The sequence below is a fragment of the Mus caroli genome, chromosome 15 (assembly GCF_900094665.2).
Source record: "Mus caroli chromosome 15, CAROLI_EIJ_v1.1, whole genome shotgun sequence".
Lineage (NCBI taxonomy): Eukaryota > Metazoa > Chordata > Mammalia > Rodentia > Muridae > Mus > Mus caroli.
In genome coordinates this window covers 93,809,088-93,833,518 of record NC_034584.1, presented here as the reverse complement: position 1 = coordinate 93,833,518, position 24,431 = coordinate 93,809,088, and the positions used below count along the sequence as shown (strand labels likewise).

The window sequence follows — 24,431 nt, the reverse complement described above, 5'->3', positions numbered from 1 at the left end:
AGGATGCATAGTTCACACTGCCCAGGACACATGGTTCACACTGCACAGGACATATAGTTCACACATGCCAGGATGCATAGTTCACACTGCCTAAGACACATGGTTCACACTGCCCAGAATGCACAGTTTACACTGCCCAGGACACATGGTTCACACTGCCCAGGACACATAGTTCACATTGCCCAGAACACACAGTTCACACTGCCTAGGACACATGGTTCACACTGCCTGGGCCCCTTGGTTCACACTGCCCAGACACACAGTTCACACTGCCCAGGACACATGGTTCACACAGCCCAGAACACATGGTTCACACTGCCCAGGATACACAGTTCACACTGCCTAGGACACATGGTTCACACTGCCCAGAACACACAGTTCACAGTGCAGGCAGGAAAACTACAACTCCTTCTCACCTGATCGGTATCTCTCATCTCTCGCACCTCCAGAACGTGAACGGTGGTACTTGGAAGGAGCAGAAGTCTGAGCTGCCGTGGGAGCAGGAGTTTGGTTTCTTTCTTTTTGTCCTGTGGAATCAGTTTCTAAAAGAGGAGTTTGGAAGAGGGTTATCCAATGGCAACAACGGGAGATGATATGTTCTGAACACTCTGGGCATTCTCACAACAGCTGAAAGTAGTTCTCATCCCCCATCTACAGTAAACAGAGGCTAAGGTAGGCACAGAATGTAGCTGTGAAGGCCACAGGCCACAGACATTACCTTAGGGCTGTAACTGTCAATAGTCTGAAGAAACAGGAAGGCAATAATGTGTACAAAGTCATCCTTGGAACAGGCCCACCAAACAGTTACACAAAACATAACAAGGCTGTGTGCTTTTGCTGTTTGCTTTGGGTTTGGGGTTTTTGGGGGGTTTTGTTTTGTTTTGTTTTTTGTTTCTTTTTGCCCTACCCAACCCCCTACAGTGCTGAGGCTCAAACTCAGGTCTTACCTGAGCAAGGTACTTTTCTACTACTGAGCTACATTTTCAAGTCTAGATTATTTGTATTTGAGAGAAGTGGAGGGGAGGGAGTATCTTTTAGGATACATCTAGAGATGTTCTTTAAAGGTTCCTGTTGCTGAGCAGAGCAAGACACAGCTGTGGACTGTAAGCCTGTCCTGTCTATTATACTCAGAGTGTTCCAGTTCAAGTACGCTGCAGCCCCACTCGGGCTCATCTGGTCTCGGGATCGTGACTCCCAGCTGCCCTCTTGTACTCTCAGTTACCGCCCTTTAACACTGCACACAGGCAGAGAGTTTTTAAGTGTCTAAGGCTGTAAACTGACCTTTCAGTCAACCTAGATTCAATAATCCACTTCAAATAAGAGCTGCAGGGGTTTTTTGTTTGTTTGTTTTTGTTTGTTTGTTTTTTAAGTTTAGTTTTTCTAGATAAGGTTTCTCTATATCCCTGGCTGTCCTGGAGCTCACTCTGTAGACCAGGCCAGCCTCAAACTCACAGAGACCTCCCTGCCTCTGCCTTCCAAGTGCTAGGATTAAAGGCATACGCCGCCACCACCTGGCTGTCTAAAATTCTTAATATATTCGCCACATCTTCTTCAACAGAGATCAACAGACTATAGCTCCTGGGCCTAGTTATACTTATCACCTGGATTTTGTTTTGTTTTAAGACAGGGTCTTGGTGTAGCCCACAGTTGCCTAAAATTTGGAATTCTTTCATCTCAGCTTTTTCAGTTCCGAGATCAGAGTGTACCATCAAACCAAGCTATACTGATTTTTTTTTCTTTTGCTTTTTGAGACAGAGTCTCATGTCTTCCTGGCATGAACCTGCTATGCAGGTGAAGCTGGCATTGAACTCCTAATCTTTCCAAGAGCTACTTAGGATTAGAGTGTACTGCTACCATGGTAACTCATAGCCTGTTATCCCAAACAGACTTATTGGGATATAAGGTGTGGTGGTTTGAATATGCTTGGCCCAAGGAGTGGCACTATTAGAAGGTGTGGCCTTTGTTGGAGTAGGTGTGTCACTACAGGTGGTGTGCCACTGTAGGTGTGGGCTTTAAGATCCTTGTCCTAGCTGACTGGAAGCCAGTGACCTCTAGCAGCCTTCAGATGAAGATGTAGAACTCTCAGCTCCTCCTGCCTGAACACTGCCATGGTTCCCTCCCCCCCTGATGATAATGGACTGAACCTCTGAACCAGTAAGCCAGCCCCAAATCGATGCTGTCCTTATAAGAGTTGCCTTGGTCATGGTGTCTGTTCACAGCAGTAAAACCTGAACTAAGACAGCAGGAGTAGTCACTTACAGTGTCTACGGCTGTTGTCATGCTGTCCAGGCAGAACTGAGTAGCTATGACAGAGACTATAAGTTATTGAAGCCTAAAGCCCATCTGTCCCTGTACAGAAAACCTTTTCCAACCCCTAACCCACAATAATAAAATCAGCATTTAAATCTTTGTTTGTGTCTAAAAGCACATACAAGTTTTATTTCATGTCTCGTTCTGTGAAATAAGCCTGCAGAGCCAGTCCCCCTGCCCCTTTAACAGAGGAGGAAGACATGGGCTAGCAGGCTGGAAGCTGCAGAGCTTGGCAGACTCTGGTTTGCCTACCTCTGCCTGTTCTCAAACAAAGGGCTATAAACAGGACTACCGGAAATCTCCCAAGACCTTTAAAAAGGAAAGTGATGGGGATTAGCAAGTTAGGTCAGGAGCATCTAATGCTTTGGGATTCAGGGTCAGTAGTTAGACAAAGAGGGAAAACATCCAACCCCCAGCCCCAGCTCCACACCACTGTCCATCATGGAAAAGACTACAAAAGCCACTTGCCTGAGAAAGTACTTGAAACACAGTCCAACCAACTTTAAATAGAGAACAAAAAATAGAAAGCAGCTATTTTTATTTTTACAGTCAGATGATAAATACAGGAAGGAAATCACATTAGCACGCATGAGCTACGTTGTGAATATGCACAGGGAAAACGGTTTCAGGTGGCACACTGATCCTTCCAACAGGTTCCTGTTGGCTTGGGGATTTTGTTTAAATTGGATTGTTTGTTTGTTTGTTTGTCTTTCTTTTCTTTCTTTCTTTCTTTTTTGGAGAGGCTATATAAAACTACAGATGTATCATCTATTGCCGTTTCTTTTACTGATCAGACAGCATAACAAATCACTCAAAGGAACACGATCTTTCCAAACTGTGTAGTTCATGTTTTAAACATGTTAAAAAGGATTGCAAACTCTTACTTAAAAGAGGAGACATACAAATCTAAGTATTTTAAAATACCTTTCTCAAATATGTTTCTGCTTTATGTTTTTTGATGTAACTAATTAAAAAGGAGAAAAATAATGTAAGCGAAGATAAAACATTGCCATGAAGAACTGACAGGCAAGCCGGGCAGTGGTGGCACACGCCTTTAATCCCAGCACTTGGAAGGCAGAGGCAGGCAGAGTTCTATATTCGAGGCCAGCCTGGTCTACAGAGTTCCAGGACAGCCATGGTTACACAGAGAAACCCTGTCTCAAAAAAACCAAAAACCAAAACCAAAACCAAAACCAAAAACAAAAAACAAAAAAAAGTGGAACATAAATCTGGGAAAGACCTGGAAAGAGCACACATCTCCACTCAATCAAAGTCAGCTACAGGTCATCACAGGAAAAGGAAACAACACAGAGAAAGCCTTCTAATGAAAATGGGGTCAGCGGGTGTACAGGCCAGAGCACAAGTGAATGGGCACCAGAAACAAAGCCCACACAGCTCTCTTCCAAGTAATGGGCATGTCTCTGTCTTCACAGGAATCCAAGCTTCTAAGCCATCCCATTTCCTCTACGTCTAAAACTATGACAATCGCCATACTTTAATTTGTCAGAAATCAACCCAGACGTTCTATTTACAGTTTCAGTAAGTATGCCCAGCACATGTCATACAAACATAGATTTATGTCAGAATAAACTCAGTTTACATGTGTAGTGCATCTGCTCCAACTTGACAAGACATTGTAAAAGCATCCATAAAAGTTGGCCCACAACCATCTTTTTAGCATTCAGGAGGCTGAAGCAGGAGGACTGCTGTGAGTTTGAGATCATCCTGGGCTACAAAGACAACAAAAGCATCAGCAAGATGGCTCAGTGGCCACCACACCGCACAGCCAGAGTCCAATTTCCAAGACCCACATGGCAGAAGGAGAGGGCTGACTTCTGCAAGTTGTCCTCTGATCCACATACTCTGTGGTACAGGTGCTCTGGTGTGCATACATGTGCGTGCAAACACACACATATACACACTAAACAAACAAGTAATTATAAAAAGAAGTTGTAAAATAAAAACCAAGAGTAAATCAGACTTCCAGGAAGAAAAGTGAATCCAGCAGAACTTAGTGCAGGCCAGGAGCTCATCTTCCTGAACTTCGGTCACTATAAATTTATCGACTTTTATTTCAAGGTACTGCACTGAGACAGGCTGGCTGCAGAGTGCTGGGATTGCAGATGTGCACTACTGTGTACAGCTAAAGCTTTTGCTGCACATAGAACCAGCTGTTCAGTATAGAACATTAAGGGAATACCAAGGAAGAAAATCAAAGTGATGTTGATTCTCTTAAAACTAAAAGCTATGGTCTATCAAACCAAATTATGTTTCTAGATAAAAGGTGACTCTCTGAGCACAGTTCTCCACACTGTAACCTTAGTTCTGTCTCTCTCTCCTACAGGAACAGCAGTGAGCATGGACTTGGGGTGAGAAGAAAGCAGCAGTATCCTGGGCAGATCACAGGGTGCTGGAGATTCATTACACTCTGCCTGACAGTGCACCATTTAATGGACGAAACTGGAACAACACGCCCCAGGCCTTATCAAGGGGAGTCTGAGGGTCTGGGAGGGCAGAGTACTGTCTACCAGGCGGGCAGGCAAGATGCTGCCAGCTGGTGGCCCATCCCTATCCAGCCACATCTCAGGAGTTACTTGGGGAGCCTCAATACAAGGTCCCATGATTGGGATAAAGTGTTTAATTTTACTGCTAGGGCAAGAAAAAGCTAAAAGCAACGGTGGGATCACTATATACAGCAACATAACAGATAACCTATAAATTAAAGTGAAAAACTCAGACCCTTAGTCTGAACAAATCACTTTCTCTATAGTAAGGACTAGATGGGACCTGCAGTGATTAGCTATAGCAGAATTCTTTACCCTCGCGCTATTTAGTTTATAGACACGGGGGTACTTATAAAACTGACGTAACTTGAAAGGCACTAAGTATAAAGACTGGACTAGAGGCTGCAGCCTTATAAATGCAGTCTCCCCTCCCCGTGTGAATTTAACAGAGGTCACAACCGGGATGTTTCAGCTCTTCAGGCAGCTGTGCGAAGCAGCCACTAGGGGTCACCGGTACCTTTAAATGGGGATGGTAGATTTGTTACATGTTGAGCATTCCTTTTCAACAATCATCATGCACATAATGTGTTCTTCAGAGAGTGGGTGAGTCTTCTATGTGTCTGCTGACTGAACGTAGTGACACAAGCACAGCCCAGAAAGGAGCAGGCATTTCCTAGTACAGAACAGCACAACGTTCTGACCCAGGAACACAGGAGATGCCAATTCAGTTCTTACCCCTGACGCTGCTGCCTGTGACTTCAGAGATAATAACACATGGAGGAGGAGTCGTGCGAAGCAAGGCAACTCAGAGATGAACCACGGGACAAAACACTCACATAGTAAAGGTGATCAAAGCAGCCATGCTCTCAGCCGTGCAGTGAGATAATGACCATCAGGGCTCATGTTTTTAAACCTGCATGCTCTTTATAAACTTCACACATGTGAATAATGCACTCTGGCTACTGTCTTCTCCACCCCCACTTACCCACCCTAGCCCCCATCCCTGTGGTGTTGCTGAAAAGGAAAAGAGCAAGGCTCTGTGGCCCACATGACAGGAATTAAGTTTCAGGAAATGGAGACACTGAAGCAGGACCTAGCTGGGCACACCTCTTTCCTCCAGTGTGATGTTCACAGCCCACCAGTAACGGGGTGGGAACCTTGATAGGGACAAGGAAGACTGCTGGGAACAGGCAGCTCACTCACTAAACAAAACAGAGCTGGGAAGAACAGCAGCTCAGCTCACCTGCTAAGCCCAATAGTAACAAGGAGGTAACACTGCAGCTCTTTCCACTCTCTTCCCCCCTCCTTCCTTCTTCCCTCCTTCCCTTCCCACCTGTAAGGAGACAAGATCAGGCTATACAGAACAGAGTATATGTATTTATACTTGATTGCTATGTAGTCCTCACACTCAGGATCCTCCTGCTTCAGCCTTCCAAGTGAAGGCATTACAGGCTTCCTAATCCATCTCATCTCATCTGTATAGCAACACTGACTGGCGATGCTTTTAACAAAGTAGGAGGTCCCTCACAGATGAGACTTCAGAAGAGTGTGTCAACTGTCACCTGAATCCTTATTCAAGGCCTCTGCTCTCCTCCTCACCAAGGACAGATGAAGCTGCCCAAGTCCTTCTGCACCTTTGCTGAGGAACTTAGGCCCTGGGACTTACAGAGAGCCTCATGTCTCTTCACGTCTCCTCATGTCCGGGGAAAGAGGCCATGAGTGCTGAGTTCCTAACCTGGGAAGGAAGGGGTCAGCAGCCCTGATCAAGTGCCTACACAGACCCTGACCACAGATCTTTCTGGGCCACAGGACACCAGGAAAATAGCTGTGCCAGAGACTAAGGGAACATTTCAGGAACTTCATTCTGCGACTCCAAGAGTGTCTTGTGAGGCAAGAAGAATGGGCTCCACCTTCAGGATACATCAGAGGAGCAGGAAAAGAAGTGGGCTGAACAGCGGGTCAGCATTAAGGGCTGCAGAGTGAGACTGGCTTGCAGTCACACCCAAAGGCCTTCACTTTCGGAAGTGAATACAGGACCACTTCGATGCCTGTGGGCTTTTAGACAATTCAGGGGGAAAAAGAAGCCCCGAGAGGAAGGACTGAACTTCCTTCTGATAAGACATGTGGAACAGATACAATGATATGCATCCAGTCATGGCTACTCCCATCCTACCCACACCCACAAAAAGCACAGACTAGGGGTGGAAGCTGCAGTCTCTCTATTATGCAGAAGCCTTGCTTGCAAAGGAGCCTCTAACTCAGGATGAGATGGACAGAAGACCCACAGCAGGGAGCTCCCACATCTCAGAGGCACACAGGGGCCTACTTAATTATACTCCAAACATCACTTCTGGTTTCAGTAGCTGGGTTGTCCAGACCCTCTGAGTTTCCCCAGCACTCCTTTACAAGTCTGGAATGGTGTGGTTTTCGATGTTTGGCACCCAATCCATGTAACAGCCTTGCTGTGCCCTCAACGGCAGAGGCAGAGGTCGGAGCTGCTCTTACTCTCCCTGTGCTCCTTCCTGCCAACTGGCTTTGGCCCTTTACACCAAGGTTCCTATCAATTTAGTTAAAATAAATAACTGAGATCTTGCTGGAATCCTCACATCTACCACTGATTCATCTGGCTGAGATTAAAAAAATGACATCAATTTAGAGATTAGGAAACTGATTGAATGTTATGATTACAATTCCATCTTAATGGATGACGGCTCAAGGTGAAGCTCTGTCTGTGATTCCAGGGGACTCCTTCTACAGGGAGGCAGGGGATGGAGACTACAGTTTGGGGTGGGATGAGGAGGGGGTCCTTAGAAGCTTGTGGGCCAACTAGCTTGGTGTAAGCAGTAGCAAATAACAACAAAGGGAGAGAGAGCCTGCCTGGAGCGGGGAGGTCACACCCAAGGCTATCCTCTGATCTCCTTATATGGGCACCCACTCACATACATGTACGTGTGCACATCACAAGCCCCAAAGCAAATCCTGCCTACCAATGTACACAAAGTCACATGTTTTATAAAAAGACAAACTGTGACTCTGCTTTATATTCTTACAGGAAGCTTGTTAGGGAAAATGATATTTCAGGCTCTTCTATAGTCTGGGACAGTGCGGGGCTAAACCACAAACTGTTTCCTTTGTTTCTATTAACACAGTCATATAAACACTTGGACAGGCTTAAGGCAGAACCCAATGTGGCAGACCTACGGTGAAAGGCACATAGCTGAGGGGCTGCAGTGTGCAGTTGCCTATGCACAAGGCACAAGGAAGGAAGGTGGGTGAGCCCCATCTTCACAGGGACACAGAGAAACGGAGCTGAAGCAAGAACAGAAGAGAAGCAGACATAACAGTCTGAAACAACATCAACACAGTAATTCGGCGGAAGCTCTTCACCAGCATCATCAAAGCGCTGGCTCACTAAAGGAACCAGAGGACAGGAGCCACAGCAGCTCTTCAGGAGCATTTCCAATTCATTAATCTTTACAATGCTGGGCGGGGACTGAACTTCTGGCCGCATAAACAAAGCAAGCACTCAGCCATTAGACCACAGCCCAAGCCTCCGTTTATTTCGAAGCAAGGCTGCCTCAGTTGCTCAGGCTGTTCCTGAACTCACTCTGTAGCCCAGGGAGGCTTTCGACTTCACTGTCAAACAGCAATGAGGCCCGGCCAGAGGGGAAGGCTGCTCAGCTAGTGAGCAGCTAAGCTGACGGACATTCACTCCTGTCTTCTGAGGTGAGGGCCTCACACTCACCATGCAGACAGTGATCACCTCAGACTCCTGATGCATCTGCCTCTACCTCACAAGTGCTGAATTACAGGCATGTGCCAAGACACCCTAGCTCCAAGATTTTAAAATAAATACAAACTATCTTTGTGCAAATCTATAACAATCCTAACAGAAAGGCTGAGATAAGGCTTGAGAGATGGCTCAGTAGTTAAGAGCACTGGCGGCTAACTCCACTTCTGACTGAGTTCCATTCCCAACACCCATGTTCAGTCATTTCACTACTGCCTGTGACTCTAGGGAACCTGACACCCTCTTCTTGCTTTTCTGGACATGGACAGATGGACACGGGGACACGCACACACACACATACCCCATACATACACACACACACACACACACACACACACATAAATAATAAAAATTAAATACATTTAAAGATGTTGGGATAAGAGTTCAGACTCAACACGGCAGAATGAACACTCCCATGTATACTCACTGCTTCCCAAAATGCCTCTTACAAAACAAGGGAACGATTTAGTTCAGGAGACAGAAAGAGAGCAGACAAGAGCTGGCTCTACAAGAATACAAACAGAATGATGTATTAACCCGAACAAAAGCAAAAGCCTGTAATAAGAAACAGTAAACCTTTTCTTTCACCATAAACCACATAGCTTAGCCGTGTGTATGTATGTGTGTGCATGCACACACATACATTCACACACACACACACACACACACACACCCCTCTACTATTGAGCATAACACAGGATATGTGTTAGGAGATGTGAAATGTGAAAGAAAGAAAAGGGGGAAGAGGGGAGGGAAAGGGGTGTGGTGGAGAGGCAGAAAGGTGGCAGGCGCTGCCTGACCTTCCCTCTGCTTTCCCTTGGTACAGAGGACTGGCCTGGCCTGTGCAGTCACTGAGCTGTAGCTCTAGCTCACTTTTTAAAAACACTTTATGTTTGAAACAGGTCTTGGTAAGTTGCCCATACTGGCCTTGAACTTGTAACTCTCCTGCTTCAGCCTCCTAGGCATCTGGGATTCCAGGCTTATGTCACTAGGCTGATACTAATGTTTTATAGAAAGAAATTTACAAATAATACCTCAAGTTGATTAAAGCTAAGAAAAAACATATTATTTAGAATACTAAAGTGACTATGAAGACCAATGAAAAGTCTGGAAGACATCTGTCCCACTGAGGGGGAGGCGGGGCACTGTGCATCTCTGTTGTTAGAAGCCTGTAGTGCTGACTATTTAAGATATGAGCTCATTTCATTTAAAAATCAAAGTTGCTGGGCTGTACCTCAGCAGCAGGACACTTGTATATCGCATCCAGTGTCTCCAGTTTCATTGTTAGTATTATCATACATAACAGTAGAAGAGACAGGGACACGAAGCCCAGTACGGACATCCTGACCTATAATCCCAGCCCTGGGATCTGGAGGGACGCAGAGAGACCCTTTGCCAACAATGGATAGAAAACTGAACAGAGAGCTGAAATGGGAGGTCTCGGACTATTAACATCTCATACAGTGTCTTGAATTTTCGCAGACCTAAAGGAAAGGATTTACTGAGGGTGAGGACAAGGTGACAGAGACCGAGAAGAAAAGAGCACTCTTCAGTGTATACAATAACTACCTCTTGTTCCAACAATTCCACCCTTCGAGAGCTTTGCTGAGGAAACCCTGGAACTGGGCTTTCTGTTCAGCTCTACTAATGCCTGTGTGTGTACTGAATGTGAGCACAACGCTACAAACCAGGGTCACGACAGAGACATGCGATGTATAAGCATGCTCCTGAGAAACCATAGGAGCCCAGCAGTTCAGTCAGACACAAACAGGCCAACAAGCTAAGGACAGCACAGGGAACATTCTTAAAATGCCACGCAGGGGGCTGGTGATAGTACCTGCATAAGCCTGGTAACCTGGGTTTGATCCCTGAAACCCACTAAAGGTGAAAGCACACATCCCAAGTCCATGAAGTTGACCTCTGACCTGCACATGCATGCCAAGGCATACACACACTCATACACAGACAGTAACAGTGAACTGAAGATACAAGAATGCCACTCGGACAAGGGACACAGGTCATCTGGAACCTGTCACTCAGCAAGCTGCTGTGTAGAGTGCCAGTGACGCCAGAGCAAGCCGGTGTACTCTGGGCAGAAGCAAGAGATTCGCAAAGGCAGGGCACTGCCGGCCATGCCCAACACCACCTCCTTGGTGTCCAGCAGCACCTGGAGCTCTGGCATTGTTCATTAGGGATGTACGATGTCATCAATACCAGGTCCTTAAAAGCTGTTTTCTCTTAAAGCTACCTGGAACTATCAGATATTTGTGTGGAAAAATCTCTGAAGTAAAGATTAGACCAGAGGATCAGCAAAGTGAATCTTCCTACACAAAAACTTCCACTTCCTAGTCACTCCAAAGGTATTCGCTCTCATCCAGGAGAGGCTGACTTAGAGAGAGGGGTCCATACACGTGAGGATTGACAGGTCAGTTCTTTGGGCTATGCCAGAAGGATCGTGAACTTCCTGCCCCTCTTCCTGGAAGTCTGCTAAGTGAAGTTCAAGGCAAGATTTGCTCTGGGCTCTGGAGGCTTTGACCACAGTGGGGTGGGCGCATTCTGTTATGTTCTGTAGCATTCTGTAGCATCCTGCAGCTTTCTGCAGAGTTCTGTAGTGTTTGCAGGCCACCAGCATCCAGAGTGCTGGGCTCTGGCCCAGTAGGAACTGAGAGCTACGAGAGGCCAAGACCTTTTGCATGCTGCTCAAAGTGAAAAACTATAATCTTCACAAAGAATGTATCTACCTCTTTAAAAGACACCATGACACTTAAATATCACACAGAATGTGGGGTTTATTTAAAGGAACAGCAGAGAGCTTGAATGTCAAGGGTTTAGAAGTGATTGCAGATCACAGCTTGTCACATGGTGACTGGACAAACTAATGCCTAAGATGCTACTGACCTAAGTCCCGCTTACTATCACTGCGAGCCGCCAGCACTCACTCAGCATGTCCTGTCTTCTAAGTGTGTTCCTTACTCTTCTGCTATCCTAAAAATTGGACCGTAAAAATTTCCCTTTCCCTGCTAGATTGCTGAGTTTTCCCTTTAAAGATCATGTAGCATTTAAATAAAGGCATCTAGCTGGGCAGGGGTGGTCACACCTTTATCCCAGTGCTCGAGGCCAGCTGTCTATACAGTGAGTTCCAGGACAGCCAAGGTTACACAGAGAAGCCCTGTCTCAAAAAACAAACAAACGAAAGTCATCTACTAGTAAATCCTCACACAGTACCTACTGCTAACAGTGCACTTAGGAAGAGAGCTGGTCTGAGACAAAGTGAATAAACCATCAGCACAAAAGACAGGGACAGCAGCGAGCACAGCCCGAGCAGAGCCAGCGCTGTGGGACACTGTACAGCTACACTGTAACATGGGGACCGTGGTGACCAACATTAGAGTACTCTAAAGTTCTTATATGAGGAAAGTTAAGAATCTTTTATTGACTTAGTTTTTGTTTTTGTTTTTCGAGACAGGGTTTCTCTGTATAGCCCTGGCTGTCCTAGAACTCACTTTGTAGACCAGGCTGGCCTCGAACCCAGAGTTCCACCTGCCTCTGCCTCCCAAGTGCTGGGATTAAAGGCGTGCGCCACCACCGCCCGGCCAGAAAGTTAAGAATCTTAAAAATTAAGTATATATATATATATATATATATATATATATATATATATATACACACACACACACACACATATAATGTTAGTACATAAATATATGTAACATATAATTATAATATATCATATTAGTATTTTATAATATGACAAATAATATAATTTATAATTATATTATATATTTATAAGTTAGGTCTTGCTGAGGTAGGCAAGTGCTCTATTATCAAGGATCTACCTCCTAATTCCACATAAGTAACAGCTTTTAAAAATAATTATAAAAATATAAAATAAAAAATTGACAGAATTACAGGAAAATATGAAGTCATTGGTATCCATAAGATGCTATGAACCACAGGCACCTGAATATGCTTCCTACCAGCCCTGATAGACTCACAGACAGGAAGTTCTAAGCATAATGCAATAGTGTGACCCAGGGACTGTCACAACACTGAACACCGTGGGAGTTAGAGACCAACATCAGTCTAGGCAGGCCCTAACAGACTCCCTTTGTACAGGCATGTTCTCTGACCACAGAGAAGTGAAGAAACACTTACATGAGGAAATAAGGCAGACACGCCTAGCAGTACAACCCAGGAAATTCTACAAAAGTTCATGAGCCAACTTAGAGGACACAAAGGAAAAAAAATTACAAAAGGAACCTGAAAACAATAAATCAGAAAAGAAAGCATGTTCTTCAAAGAAGCAAACATCTGGGATGGCGGGTGGGGCAGGGCAGAGACAAGTACAAGGCAGACTTTAGGAGAAGGCTGTGACTAACATAAGTTGTCTGAAAACTTATGATACAAGTACTTTTCTAGAAAAAAAATCGATGGACCAAAACTGGTTCAAAACAAACAAACAAACAAACACCTCCAGGAAACTGACAGCTTGGTAATTTCAGAATGGAAATAGAGACCAGAGGACAACTTGCAAGAATCAGTTTTCTCCTTCCCGTGTGTGTGTCCTGGGAACTAAACTCAGGCCGAAAGCCTTGAGGGCGAGCACCTCTGCCCAACCCCCACCACCTAGCCATCTTGATAACCAAAAATGACATTTCTGAGGATAATTTGTTGGATGCTGTTGCAGCTGGAACTTGAGGTCAGGAACCTGGGTCTATTTTTCTGTCCTGTGTTAGAATGCTCTGATTTTCAAAGGCCACCCAGAAGAAAAGAGGTTGTGTTAGGATTTCAGGGGACAGACCATCGCCGAGGGCAGGACTTGAAACAGCTATCCATATCCACAGTCAAGACAGACAGACAAGGAACACATACACACTTCTAATACTTAGCTCAGTTTTTCTACCCTTGTATATAGTCCAGGATCCAAACGCAAGCAATGGTGTCACCCACAGCGGGCTGGTTCCTCCTATATCAACTAACATAAGCAATATAAACCTTACAGATTTGCCCACAGGCCAATTTGATGTAGACAATCTGTCAAATTAACAAAACTAACCTGCCCTCTGTGTGTGTGTTTTATAGGGGTTGAGTTGGTGGTATAGTAAGGGCGGTATGAATTAGTTAGCAACTTAATTTTGAGTGTATTGAGATAAAAGTGGATTATAAAGTGTAAATTTAAGGGTTCTTTGGAAAGTCAGATGGTATTTTGCTCAGGCAAACATGTGAAAGAACATTTCACTGACGCAGACACAGGAGAGAGGATGTTCTGCTAAAGCAAACATGTGAAAGGGCACGTGATGAAGGATTCTTTGCTAACATAGCACATGTATTGGTCCACATTACAATATGTAGTTGAGCTGCATTTGTCAGGACTCCATAGAGAGAAACTGCAGTTTCTTGCCACTTCCATGGACTTGGGCTGATTTGATGCATGTGCTGAGGCAAGACCCACGGAGGACACGTGATGTTTGGAGGGTATAAATAGGATTCCATGTTATGACGGAGAGAGAGCTTGGCTTGCTGGTTCAGTTAGCTGTGGGTCTCCAGTCTTTTCTGATCTTTACTTCCCTGATTGAGAGAGGCACAGCCTGGAACTTCTTCTGTGGTCCCTCCAGGTCCCTCCTGCTGACTCAAGCTGAGGCTGAGGCCTGGCTGTCTCTGCTAGGTTGTATCACCGCTGTTACTAACTTGACTCTACTGCTGACGTATCTGTGAAGCATTTGTGAGTGGACCGAGTTGCTGCTGCTAACCTATCAACTGAACTGCTGATTTCCAGACAGCTCAGACAGGAGTTGCTCTAGGGAAGCTTTCTAGACAGGCCCACTTCTCTGGTGTCCTTTCTTTCCTGCTACCTCTGATGGGTCATGGCTAAAAGAGAGATTAAAATGTTTAATAACCATCATTAAAAATAAGATTTAAAAAAATTAAAGTTACAGGATTACGTAAGATGGCAAAGGCAAGAAGACCGTGAGTTTGAGGCTCGCCTGGTCTATGTAGTGAGCTCCAGCCCACCCAGGGCTGATAAATACGGAGCCCTTGTCTCAAAACATCGGAGGTTGAAGAGGGGGACACACAGCTGCATTTACAGGTCAGGGCTCAGCAATGATCTGGGCTGTAGATTTACATTTGAGAGTTGTCAGCATTCAAATGTTAAAGCTGCAGCTGTGGCTCAAGTAATCTGGAGAGATTGTCCATGGGTTCTCACAATCTAGTTCCTGGACCAGCAACCTAAACACTGTCTAGAAATCTAACAGGAATGCAAATTCTCAAGTTCTACCCTAAACCTACAAAGCCAGAAATCCAGACTGCAATCCGCACACCTACAACTCACAGACAGAGAGAGGATAGGATGGGTTGGGACGTTAATGTAAGAATCTCAGGGTTTGCCAGGCCTAGTGATGTACAACTTTAATCCCAGCACTTGGGAGGCAGAGGCATCACATGCCCTGAGGGCCAGCCTGGTCTACATATCGACTTCCAAGATAGTCAGAGCTACATAGAGAGGTTTTGTCTTTTCGAAAAAAAAAAAAAAATTAATGCAAGAGGATGAGCCAGCAAGAATATCTATGAGGAACAACAAGAAATTAACTTTGTTTGTTTGTTTTTCAAGACATGGTTTTTCTGTGTAACAGAGCCCTGGCTGTCCTGGACTCCATTATGTAGACCAAGCTGACCTCAAACTCACAGAGATCCACCTGCCTCTGCTTTCTGAGTGCTGAGTTTAAAGATGTGCACCATCATGTCTAGCAAGAAATTAATTTTTAAAAATAATCCTCCAAAGAGACGCCCAGGGGCCAACCTGATCTCAACAATCCCTCCTCCTCAAGACCCTCTTCTCTGAAGATTCTAGGCTGTGCCAATGAGACCTGTTCAGAATCGACTGAAAGNAGACTTTTAGTCCCAGCACTCGGGAAGCCTGGTCTACAGAGTGAGTTCTAGGACAGCCAGGGCCACACAGAGAAACCCTGTCTCAACAACAACAACAACAACAACAACAAGGCTGTGAGGCTGTGGAAAGCAGCAGAACACTGCTGAATTGGGTGGCGTTGCTGTGGGCTGAGCACAAATGGCTGCACAGCTGAGTGAGAGGATGGAGAACGGCTACGGAGCACCGGGTGGGGCGTGGTGGCCGCTTTTTAACAAGACAGTTACATGTATGATGAACTGCTAAGAAGGAACCTAGCTGTGAGGGAAAGTGCCTGCAGGAGACAGGGCGCAGGAAAAGCACAGCTGACCTCGCAGCAGGAGCAGCATTGTATCAGCAAGTGCTCACTCAGAGCTGCTGCACGAGGCAGTAAGAAAAAATAGGCAACTCTCCCTGGCATCACTACACATCTCTCTCCTCTCACGGCCTTGCTGTTCCTGTCCCTATCATTACCCAAATCTGCAGGTGTTCAAGTTGCCTGTAGACATACATCTTTATATGTACCAACTCTCTGGCATATATAAATGCAGTTCTGTACAACCTGGACTATTCTGTCACTGAACCGTCTCAGTCTTTCACACACTGCCCCCCCCCCAAGGTCTAGCAAATGGTGTGATGAGCTCAGGTGTCTCTGCAGAGCCTCAGCAGATGCTCAACTGAGAACCTTCCCCTGCTCTTGCCTTGGTTGTCGTCCTACCCGTATGAGATGGTGGGGTGGAACAGATGACAGACATCTATGAGACAGTATCTCTTTAGGAGGACTCTTCTCCTCTCTTACCTTGAGTCTGTGGGCTGTAAGGAGACAGAAGTTTGGACCTTTTCTTTTCATATCCTTTCTGTGTGATGTCCCCTAAAACAGCAAGAGACAGAAATGGGTTATTCATTATTCTTACCCTGTGGTTCCGCACTGGAAAAAGAGAATTAATTATAGCATGCTAGAGAAGTACCACATATAGAGCGGATTTTTTAAATGTATGGTTCTTCAACAGGACTTTGTAAAGTGTGACTTCCCGCAGGCTTGGAGGCAACTTGTGGGAAATTGCAGACTGTCCCCACATCGGCCTTGCACAGCAGTTCGTTAGAGACTCCTGGCATCCCTCAGCACCCTCCCTTTCTTGGTATTTAAGATACTCCAAAATGGAATGACACACAGGCACCTGATATTTGAAAGAGGATTTTACAGGCCATTCTGCTAACACTTGGTAGGGAACCTAGGGCTGGAATTCCCATGTATACTCTCCTTATTCAGTTGCTTGTACTACTCACACACATGGCTGCTCTCTTCTCCAAGGTTAAGCAAAGCACAAATGAAGTGCACACCTGCATGTGCCACACTGATAAAGCAATGGCCAGGACTACAGTAATGGGGAGGGGTAGGTAGAGAGAGCACTGACTGGGAGTGGTGCTGCGCAGGCCTCAAAGGCACTCGAGGGAGTGTATGTGCTTCCAAGGCATGGCAAGAAATATGGGGAGTGAGATGCGCATAGCATGAGAGCATTTTTCTAAAAAATAAGTAAGTAAATAAATAAATAAATTTTTTAAGATCAGAGAACACTTCACTTAAAATGAAGTTTTACATATAATTCAGTGCATGAAAGCAGAAAAGGTTTTAAATAAGATAAAAGGTAACTTAAGCATACAACTTTCCAGTAATCTTTTTAAGGATTTAATTGTTTGTTCGAATTCGCCCACACACACAGAAGCCAGGGATCTGTGAGATCCCAAAGGCACAGGGTCATGGTCACTTACAGGATCAAGGGCACCGGAATCCCAACTCCAGCCTCCATGTTGCACAGCAAGCACACCTAAGCACGGAGCGATCTCTCTGACTTCTGTTGGTTTTTAGTTTTTGAGACAGAGGTTTGCTGTGTAACATGAGTTAGCCTCAGATTCACAATGCTCCTGCTTCAGCCTCCTGAGTGCTCAGAAGACAGACTGCCATACCTGGCTCTAAGCAGTCACATGATTAACATTAACTGTTTATGCACCAATGGTCAAGACAGCTTATGGTAACAGAAAGCTGAAATCCAGGTGATGCATGTCTGGTGTTGCTAGCTAGCTTCAGCATACCAGACCAGACGGATAGGGAGTGGGGGGGACAGGAGGCTTACTGAACACAGACAGAAGGACAGAGTCAGAAAGACCAAATGTTCCAGCCCGATACAGAGTATGAGAAGAAACAAACGAATTGAAGAAACTCTAAGGACAGAACAGAGGGACAGGGAGAACTAAGTGAGGACAGAGCAGAGGGACAGGGAGAGCTAAGTGAGATTTTCTGACTGTCCATGGTGCCGCTGCCGTGGACAGTGAAGAAGCTGAGGAATGTTTCTGACCAGACAATGACGACATGGGAGCTGAACTTAGTGTGGGCCTGTGGGACACACGGAGATGCCCCATCAACAGATGACTATACAGATCTACAAGACTGGTCAATTCAAGAATTCAGGTAAGCTCAAACAACACACACAATGAACAGACAGAGAGAACCCTAGTACCAAGGACCCTCACAGCAGACAGAAGGCTGTTCTCACTGTGGACTAGCAGCTCACTGTGGGCCAGCCCTCTCATAGAGCCCTCTTCTCTAGACTGTTTGGAATATGGGTGGGGCAATCGCAGCAGCCATTCCTGCTGTCTTGGACAACATCTGATAAAGGTAAAGGCCTCTCTTTAATGGCTTTCTTCCGTGCTCAGTCTCCACCATTCATTGTCAGTAACTGACTTCAGACTAACAACTGTTGGATTCAGCATTTGGGACATCTATCAACCACTGAACGTCTCAGTTGAAAGGGGTCAATCAAGAGAGTCTAATTGTGCCATGCCAATTAGCTGAGTTAGAGTCATAGTTGAGCAGAGACACTAAGGAGGCCAGGAAGAACCAGAGTGCAGTAAGGAAGTGAGGGCTCTGGTGTGGCTCCTAAAAAACTCCTCTCTGACTGTAAAGTCCTGAGATGGGCACCTCCCAGGCTGGCCTTCTGCTACTGTTGCTCTTCTTCCTAGGGCTCTTCACCCCAACCCTGTCACACTTCTGTGGTAGCACACAGCACACCACTGGTATTTTAATGATCTGTTTATCTCTGGCTCCCCACTAGACTGTGCACTTGAGGGCAGGGATTGTCTTGTCAACTCAGTGGCCCGCCCACAGCCAGTACAATACACACTTGTTGAATGAGAGACTAAATGAATGGGTAAAATGGAAGCGGCAAGGGAGCATTAAATCAAAGAGACATGTGCACTTGGGTGGAAAACTGGAATGGAAGAAAAAGAAGTCTTCACTTTAGCAGGAGCTGAAAGGCCTCCAGACAAGAACCGAGAAAGGTTCATTGAAATTTGACAGCAGACCTTAAACAATGCCAGGCATGGTGGCTCACACCTTTATCCCAGCACTCGAGAGAAGGATCTGAGTTCAAGGCCAGCCTGGTCTACATCAAGAGGCTTTGTCTCAAACAACAGAAGGGGACAGAAAAGCAGACGCATGTGCTGGAGAGGAAAGGACGGAGGTAGAGCATGGAGCCTCAGAGTCAGCACAGACCACATACACAGATGTGCCCTCAGCTCCACCCAATGCTGGGAATCCTCATCCCTTGGCTGTGACATGCCCACCAGGAATCAGTCTCATCCCCAGGAGGTAAGCAGATTTTGCTGCACTAAACCTTTGCACTAAACGATGCTGTTCACACTTGATCCCACCTTTGCACTAAACGATGCTGTTCACACTTGATCCCACCTTTGGTTGCTCACTGTCTTGTTTTTTCCTCTCGCTTTTGCTGGGAGTTAGAGTGCTGGAGTCCAGTGAAGGGCTCCATGCATGCTAGGCAAGCATTTTACAGCTGGCCCACAACCCCAGGCTTTGATCATTTTTTTTAAGGTTTATTACATTTTTAATCCTCTTTCTGCCCCTCCCCTCTGTATGCATATGTGTGCATGTGTGCATGTGTGCATGTGTGCATGTGCATGGGCTGGGAGTTGGGGGAGAGAACACAGCTTTGTGAAGTCAGTTCTCTCCCCGGGTCCCTGGGATCAGGCACAGGCCATCAGGCTTGGCAGCAAGCACCTTTACTCACTGAGCTATTTCTCCAGCATCCAGTTTTTTGAGACCTAAACAAATACAGAAATTGGCTTTTCCCTACCATAAGATAACATGCTGTCCACCCACGCGTAAGCTTAACAGAGTACACCTGTCCAAAGGTCTGCAGCAGCTGGTTACAGGAGGAAGTACACCTCATAAAAACCAACAACCAGCCAGGTGCAGGCTGAGACCGACCCAGGTAGCCGGATCTGTCTAGTCACCTTCAAACTCTGCCTCAACAACGAGAGAGAGCAGACACTGTGGAAGTCGCTATTACGTAGGTCTGGACAGCTGTCAGGACAGACAGGCACAAAGCGTAAAGACCTGGAAGAGAACGGCATGTCTGAAGGTGGAGATCTAAGAGTGCATGCCTGTTCTCCAGGAACCAGGACGTGGAGGTCTGCTGCTGCCCTTGGGGCCTCCTCCAGCAGCCCCTTCCCATGGAACCCTCAGAGAGACACTGCCCACGTAGAGCGCACGATCACCCAGAAGGTCACTGACTTAATGTCCTCTCATTAGATGGCTCTCTACAGCACAACCGTCATTCTAGAGTTTAGGACGTTCTGTTAACAGTTCATCTGACCTGGCTAGACCCATGTTAAGTAAGCAGCTCAGGCACCGCCTTCATAAGCCTGAGGGGAACTGGGGAGCTGCTGTGAAGGACACAGGGCCCGCCCAGTCTCCACTCTGCTCTGCTGGACGCACACACCTGCTGCCCTGCTCCCCACACCTTTATCTCCTTCCTGTTCTTTGTCCCTAATTATTTCTTTAACACTGACTTCCAGAACACACACTGCAAAGAAGAGAACCTATTGTTCACAAAACAGCAACCTGGAATAAAGACTGCGATGGCAAAACGCACAGCTCTTAAGAGGTATTAGCAACTCCCCACTCCCTACCCTAAGATCCTTGGGACTAGTTTAACTCTCTTCATTGTTTAAGTGAGAATGCCAACTGTCAGAACTACAACCAGTTGTTTAAAAAATTAAAAATAAAAACTTGCTAGAGGTGATAGCAAAGATGGCAGCAGCCACCACGAGCCCATCAGCTGGGGCAGAGCACCCTGTGTGAGCTTCACGCCCACTTATTGACAAGTCTGAAAAGAAAAATTATAAGGGTCCCCATTGCCTTCAAATTGATGCCTGTTACCCACTCATTCAATATTTACATGGAAATTTTAATTCAGGAAGGCGGTGGGTGTTAGCACGGCTGGAGATATTTCAATATAAGTTGTACCAAGTAAGACAGAATGAATATTAACAGATCCACAGGGGGAGGGGGAAGACTATTGAGAATGTCAATGGGGCCAATCTGGGAGCTAACCAGAAAAGAGCTGAAAAGCTAAGTGATACCGAAGAAATATATTTTTCATTTTTTATGTGCTCCTTCAAATGAAAATTATTTTTTTTACATGTATTTAGTGTGTATGTGTTTGAAGGGGGAGTATGTGTACCATGGCGTGCACATAAAGATTGGGGACAACCCAGGAGCCAGTTCTCTCCCTCTATGCTGTGGATCCCATAAGTGAACCAGACTTAGGTCATGGAGAATGGTGGCAATCACCTTTACCCACGTAGCCATCTCACGAGCCCAAAATGAAAATGGATGTACAGCAGCCACATAACTTCAAACTCTTCCTTCCCAAGAAAGATTCACAAGTATACAAAACAATGGCTTACCCCTCAACCCCACAGTGTGTCTTATGTTAACTGTAGCTATGTAACACAATTCTAATTAATTAAATACACTGTTTTGGGCCAGCCCAGTGGCATTCCTGCAGAGCCTGAGATGGCAGAGCCCAAGAAACCACATAAAGGCGGAGAACTCCATAAAGTCCGTCCTCTGACCACCACATAGATGCCCACATATACACAGTTTTTTTTTTTTTTCATTTAACTTCAAAAGTCCTGACTTATTTCTAACATTCCTTTGTGTTTATTTCTGCATGTAGATAAAATCAATACTGTGATGGAAAGGTGAAGTTTACACAGTTAAGCTATCAAGTTCTGTTAAACTAATGCAATCCGTAGTAAACACCAGGCCAGCCTGAGCCACAGTGAGGCTGTCTTAAAACAACAATAAAAGTTAGAAGTTGAGAATCTTCAATTATCTAATATTTTTCAGATCAGTTCTAAAAGTCTTCAAATGGTAATAATTTCGTTTTAAAGTAAACCTTGTTATTTTTGCAAAACAATTTTTGCAAATTAAGATTTTCTACTTTCCATTCTCATAGATGCCCTCTCACCTCATTTAAAAAGTGACATTTTTGTGTTAAGAACTAGAGGTAAGCCCAGACTGCACTCTCCCAAACCTCTAATCATAGGACTGTTGTGGCTACACGGCTCACTTTCTAGGTCAAATATCTGATTCTGCCAACAGTATTTTACCAAAGGCATCATACAAGTTCCAACAAATCAAAGGCAACAAAAGGCATTGAGAAAGAAGCTGAGCTCTCAAGTGTGGCTACATCATCAGGCAGATGGCTGAACTAATCTCACTAATGCAAAGCTATGTTCCTCTGTCCACTTAGAAAAGCTGCCTAAGGAGAACTGTGCTCTCCTCATGGCTGAGTGCTTTAAGAGAAGCAGGAGGAATCAGGAAATGGGAAGTTTCCCACAGATCTGGGTAGTGGTGAAAGTGCAGGCTTCACGGAGAAGCAGACCATTCATTCATTCATTTATTTATTTATTTATTTATTTATTTATTTATTTAATGTAAGTACACTGTAGCTGTCTTCAGACACCGCAGAAGAGGGAGTCAGATCTCATTACAGATGGTTGTGAGCCACCATGTGGTTGCTGGGATTTGAACTCCGGACCTTCGGAAGAGCAGTCGGATGCTCTTACCCGCTGGGCCATCTCACCAGCCCCAGACCATTCATTCATTCACTTGCTACTACAGTAAGTCACTGAGCACCACTGAGCAAGCTCCCGAGGAGTAAAACCCAAACGACTCCTTCCCTGGTGTGCTTCTGGTTGAGACTTCAAGAGAATCCAAGTCCGGACACTTAGCATACGCCCAACTTGTTTTAGTCTACACACCCCGGAGAGAGTCCTAATATACCTTTATATTTAACACTTTCCTTTAGAAAATTCCGTGTTGCTTGGATCTTCCTAGACACCTGTTCTACAGCTAAGCAGCAAATCTCCACTGTCGTAGTCTGATTCAATCTTTTTAAAGAAGTGGGTTGGTGAGGTAGCTCAGCAGGTAAGAGTGCCTCATCTGCCACCCTGCCGACCTGAACTCCATGCCCGAAATCCTGAGGCAAGACAGAACTGACTCCTGAAAGTGACTCTGACCTCCACGAAATGCTGTTGACACACCCAGGTTTAGAACAGTAACTTTGGAAGAGGAAAGAGGGTATCCAGTGTTTCTAGGAGGTGCTGGATTCTGACCGCCAAAAGCCAACAAAACCAGAAGCTCTCAACGCTGGCAGACTACAAGAGTGGAAAACTGGCCTCCTACAGAAGAGATGCAAACCTACATCCAAAGTGAGGGAAGGTTGGTCACCATATGTGAATATAAATGGCACTGTCACACATGCACATGTGACTGTAAACGGCGCCATCCCGCACGTACATATGTGAACGTAAATGGTGCCATCCCACACAGAACAGAGGATAAAATGCACCTCACTATGGATGTTGCCCAACTTCAGGGTGTCAGAAGTAAAGGTCACTTTGTCTATGGCTACTACATTCCTCAGACTATCATCTTTTATTTCCTCAGGCGGTTGGGAAGCCATTTCCAGCAGTGAGTGACGCACACAACAGTACAGCACAGGCATCTGCCCTTACTATTCATCCACTGGGAATTATTTTTTGGTTTTTCAAGATAGGGCTTTTCTGTGTTGCCTTGGCTGTCTTGGAACTTGCTCTGAAGACCAGAGTGGCCTTGAACTCAGAGAGACCAGCCTACCTCTACCTCCTGAGTGTGGGGATTAAAGTGTGTACACCCAGGGTGGGACAATTTTTTTAAAGCAGGAGAAAAATAATAACATGTAGACCAAGTCCAAAGCCACATTAAGTAATGCATGAATCAGGCATGTTTCATCAACAGGCTACATGAAATGAGACGATCAGAACCAAGCACATCCTCTGGAAGTCCAAAACTGAACTGAATGGAGACTGTGCTGGCAGCCTGAGGTTCACTCTGTAATACAAGGCGCAGAGAGGGGAAGCCACCGCTGAGCAGAGTCCCAGCACTGCCAGCACAGCACAGCACAGCTCAGCGCTGAGAGACGTGGCGTCTCTCTCGGTGGGCAAGCTTGCCAGTGCCGCAGGAAGCACGCTTCAGTGTCTGCCAGGGGAGCTGTAACTTAGGCATCAGGAGACTTAGTTTTTCATGATATAAACTAGCTCTGTGATCCCGGCTTCCACTCTGGCCTCAGTTTCCTCACTGGTAATGAGGAAGATACTTGAGCTTCATTCATAATCCCTGTCTGACACTGCTAACACGTAGCAAGTCAGAAGCAAAGGAAGCTATCCAGCAAGGAGCAGAGAAGAGCGAGCAAGGATATACAGATGCTAGCAACCATCTGCGTAGGAGGTGGCCGCTGAAGTGGCAGTGTGAATGATATCACCCAGAAAGAATTTGGTGTGAGAAGAGAGGAAGGCCAGAGAAGGAATCCTGGGGTAAACTGACATTTGGTAGGGGTGGGGTTACTAAGAGAGCAGGGAAGCCACGAAAAGATGGGAAGGAAGGGAGAGGAAAAATCATAGTGGATGCAGTCACAAATGTGAAGTCAGCATGGAAAACAGCTTCTTCACCGGCAGCCCAGGGAACACTTTACAGGAAGGGTGAGAGAGGGCAGAAGCTGATGGTCAGAATGGAAAA

At 45.7% G+C, this 24,431-nt stretch overlaps 1 protein-coding gene across 3 annotated transcripts in view; it reads right to left on the bottom strand.

Annotated features, from left to right (window-relative positions):
* The window catches only part of Dip2b (disco interacting protein 2 homolog B), a 186,644-nt gene that overhangs the window by 92,478 nt on the left and 69,735 nt on the right, over positions 1 to 24,431 (bottom strand). For all 3 annotated transcript variants that reach the window (XM_029469542.1, XM_029469543.1, XM_029469544.1), the window contains exons 2-3: positions 16,308 to 16,379; positions 417 to 542 (exon numbers count right to left, since the gene is read on the bottom strand). In XM_029469542.1, the coding sequence (XP_029325402.1) occupies positions 417 to 542; positions 16,308 to 16,379 (198 nt within the window). The remainder of the gene's footprint in view (positions 1 to 416; positions 543 to 16,307; positions 16,380 to 24,431) is intronic.